Source organism: Euprymna scolopes, chromosome 17, assembly GCF_053919585.1.
Source record: "Euprymna scolopes isolate OS-2025 chromosome 17, ASM5391958v1, whole genome shotgun sequence".
NCBI classification, from domain to species: Eukaryota; Metazoa; Mollusca; class Cephalopoda; order Sepiida; family Sepiolidae; genus Euprymna; species Euprymna scolopes.
In genome coordinates, this window is record NC_136498.1 from 94,531 (window position 1) to 98,345 (window position 3,815).

Genomic DNA, 3,815 nt, shown 5'->3' on the forward strand with positions numbered 1-3,815 from the left:
AACGTCTCGGTTAATGGCTGTCCAGATGAAACGAGAAGTCACCAGCGTCTGCGTGGAACGAATGCCAGGATGTGACAAGTTGTGTAATTGAAAGAAGACAACTCGCCTATGCTTAAGGGGTACATAGGGGCGTTCATCGAAACATCGCACCATATCGTCTCGTTGGAACAAGGTACTGGGACTTGCTTGAAAGTTAGATTTTCGGAGTGATGTAAGCGATTTAGTTCTTCGTCATCCCGTTGGTCGATGGCGATCTGGTGGAGGTCGATCTCGTCAATCGCTTGAATGGCATCGATGTGCATTCTCGACAATGCATCTGCAACTACGTTCTCCTTCCCTCTGATATACTTGATATCCGCAGTAAATTGTGATATGAAATCCAAATGGCGAGCTTCCCTGGGTGAGTGTTTTCCGGGCTTGGCAATCAAAGCAAGCGATAATGGCTTGTGATCCGTAAAAAGCGTGAAAGTGGATCCTTCCAACATATAACGAAAGTGTTTAACTGTGCAGTATGTGGCCAAAAGTTCCCTGCTGAAAGTGCTGTATTTGGTTTCAGCGTGCTGAAGACGCCTTGAGAAAAAAGCTAGTGGTTGCCAAGTATTATCCAGTAATTGTTGCAGTACACCTCCAATGCCAATGTCGGATGCATCGACGGATAAAGCTATGGGTGCATCTGGACGGGGAAAAACCAACATTGTCGCTTCTGTTAATGCCTGCTTGACCTTATCGAAGGAACCTAATTCCGTTTCGCTTAATGTAATCGTCTCATTTTTTTTGTTTTTATTTCTGAGTACGTCGGTTAATGGCTGCGCGATTTCAGCACAATGGGGCACGAAACGTCGATAGAAATTAATTAAACCGAGGAACTCTCGAAGTTTACGAAGTGAAGTGGGAGCTTGGTAATCGACTATAGATTGGACTTTCTCTGGAAGGGGACAGATACCTTCTTTGTCGATTAAATGGCCGAGAAATGAAAGTGAAAAAACTCCAAACTCGCATTTTTGGGGGTTAATAATAACGACATAATCTGTCAATCTGTGAAATAACTGCTGCAGATGCTGTAAGTGTTCACGTTCTGATGCACTTGCCATGAGGAGATCGTTGATATATGTATAGACGAACGGTAGTCCTCGCAAAACTGCGTCGATAAAGCGTTGAAAAGATTGCCCTGCATTACGTAATCCAAAGGGCATGCGTAAGAATTCGAAAAGGCCGAAAGGAGTTGTGATCGCAGTCTTAGAAACATCCTCTGGGTGTACGGGAATCTGGTTGTATGCGCAAACAAGGTCGATTTTGGAGAACACTATTTTTCAGTGAAGCGAGTTAGAAAAGTCTTGCAGATGCGGAATAGGGTAATTGTCCGGAGTAGTGCGACTGTTAAGTGCACGGTAATCTCCACAAGGGCGCCATTTGCCGGCTGATTTTTTTGGCACCATGTGGAGTGGCGATGACCAGTTGCTATTAGATGGTCGAATAATGCCTAAATCCAACATGTGCTGAAATTCTTGTTTAGCCGCCCTTAAACGATCAGGTTTAAGTCTGCACGGGTGCGCGCTCACAGGCGGTCCCCTTGTTTGGATATGATGAGTGACATCATGTTTAACTTTGTCACCGTTAAACGTAGGACGAGTTAATTCCGGGAAACCTCACAGCAAATCTGTATACGGATCCGTGGTGTCTTTACGTATAACTGGGCTGATCTCGGTTGACCCACTGATTATGCCTTGCACGGAACGTCCAGTGTTATTATCAATGAGTTTGCCGTGTTTGACATCTACAAGGATGCTGAAATGGTGCAGAAAATCCGCCCTTAAAATTGGAACGGGTAGCTTTGCGACGATGAAGACCCAACATAGTGCGCGCTGTAATCCAAGATTTAATGTTATCGATGTCTCTCCGTAAGTAGGAATGGAGGAGTGATTCACTGCATGTAGAAATAAGTTTGATTGAGGACGATTCTCTTTCACAAACTTCTTAGAGATGATACTGACTTCCGCACCGGTATCAAAGAGAAATCGTATACCAGTGGTTCTATCAGTCACGTACAGGGTGCGACGAATGTTGTTCTTGCCAGGAGTGTCTGCCACTCCTACTGCCTGGCCTGGGCGTTTCCCAAGAGACGTTTCTTCGTATATGAACATGGCTGGTGGCATCAGTAAGCTCTTTCACCGAAACACGCGTGGTACTTGCAGAGCCCACCGCTGTTCTGAGTGCTGCTAAATCGCCGGGGACGGACTCGCTCAGTGGGGTGCTTATGCATTTTTGGTTTGAGCTCGAGGCCACGTAACTGTTCACTCAGGTCGTGAATCATTTGAGCCTGTCGCTCTAGTTCCTCATGTATATCCGTGGAGGGGTTTGCGACGTTAGGCAGGGCATCTTTAGAGCTGTGCGTGTGAACTGGGGCTATGGAAACGGTCACGTCAATAATTTTGTCGGCTAAGTCTGCTAGCTCCTCAATGGTTGTGGAGTCATTCGAAGAGGCGAGTATCATTTGAATATTCGATGGCAGTCTATTGACGAAAAGTTGTTTAAGTATGTCCGGCGGTAGTGAGTTCTCACCCATCAACAGCTTCATACGTCTGAGTAACTGAGACGGTTTCCGATCTCCGAGTTTTTCTTCTACGAGAAGTTGACAAAGGCGTTTCTGCTGTGAATCGGTTGTCCTATGAATCAATTCCGATTTGAAATAATCGTAGCTGATCAATCCAGGGGGTGACATGATCAGGTTGCGAACCTCCGCCATTACTTCATGTGTTAATGCAGCCACCACGTGCTTGAATTTCGTCACATCGCTCAGGATCCTTTGCATGTAGAACTGGGCCTCTACGTGTGCGAACCATAATGTTGGATCGTGCGTCCAAAAAGGAGGAATCCTCAAAATAGCCTGAGTAGCCGTCGTTGAAGGAAGTGCCTCACTGTCCATCGTGGGGAACGCGTTGAAGAGAACGATGACCGCAGAAAATCTCCGTGAGATCCTTTACGCCTAGAAAAACCGATGTGCCGCTAAGGTCGACATGTACGTCATTCGGCGTGCGCATGGTCGCTGAGAAATTTCCCTTGTGTGATTACAGGTAATTCTTCCTTATTGATAATATCCACAATTCCTTGCGTGTTCTGCCAAAGTCTGACGAAAAAAAAAGGGGTCACCAGTGAAGCGAGCTGCTCGCTGGGCAAAACAACAAACAGCTCACTTAAAATTAATTTTTCAAAAACATTAATAAGAAAACAAATATTTAGAAAAATTAATTAAAAACAAATAATCAGACTTGGCTTGTTATAAGAGGTGTAAATTTATTTGCCCTGGTGTATCACACTCGTGTTTATTTTGAGTCCGAAAAAAAAGAAGAAGAAATCCTTCCCGACTGGTCAAATGTTTTTGGCGTTATGTTGGAAAGAAACGATCAATTAATTTTCTTTAGATAAGCCGTTCGGGTAAGGAGCGGAGTGAATAGATAAGAAGAATGTTTTTCTTTTTTTTGTGTGGTTTCACCATTGGGACCGGCACAGGTGTGTCACGCATGAGCGACAGAGCGTGGTAGTAACGTGTCTTACTCCTATGGTGTTCACGAGCAAAAAGAGAGCGAGAGACTCCTCGAATTTAGCGCCACAGCTTTTTTTTTGTCTTTTTTTCTAGCTCTCCGGTAACGGTGAATGTTCAATGTCACTGTCAAAATTAGTTCCGGGGTAGACGCTACACAGTAACCAAAATGAGAAATAGAGAGCTTACCTTGGATACGTCTGTTTTGGGCTGAGCGAAAGAGAGAGTTCCAAGATGGCGTCCATGGGCTTTTATTAGCGTTTACCCAATGTAATTA

General features: G+C 44.8%; 1 protein-coding gene across 1 annotated transcript; it reads right to left on the reverse strand.

The window, feature by feature from the left end:
• Positions 1-2,152: 2,152 nt before the first annotated feature.
• LOC145296627 (uncharacterized) lies at positions 2,153-2,923 on the reverse strand. Its single transcript, XM_080142552.1, has one exon. The coding sequence runs from the start codon at positions 2,921-2,923 to the stop codon at positions 2,153-2,155; it is 771 nt and encodes a 256-aa protein (XP_079998678.1).
• Positions 2,924-3,815: the final 892 nt, after the last annotated feature.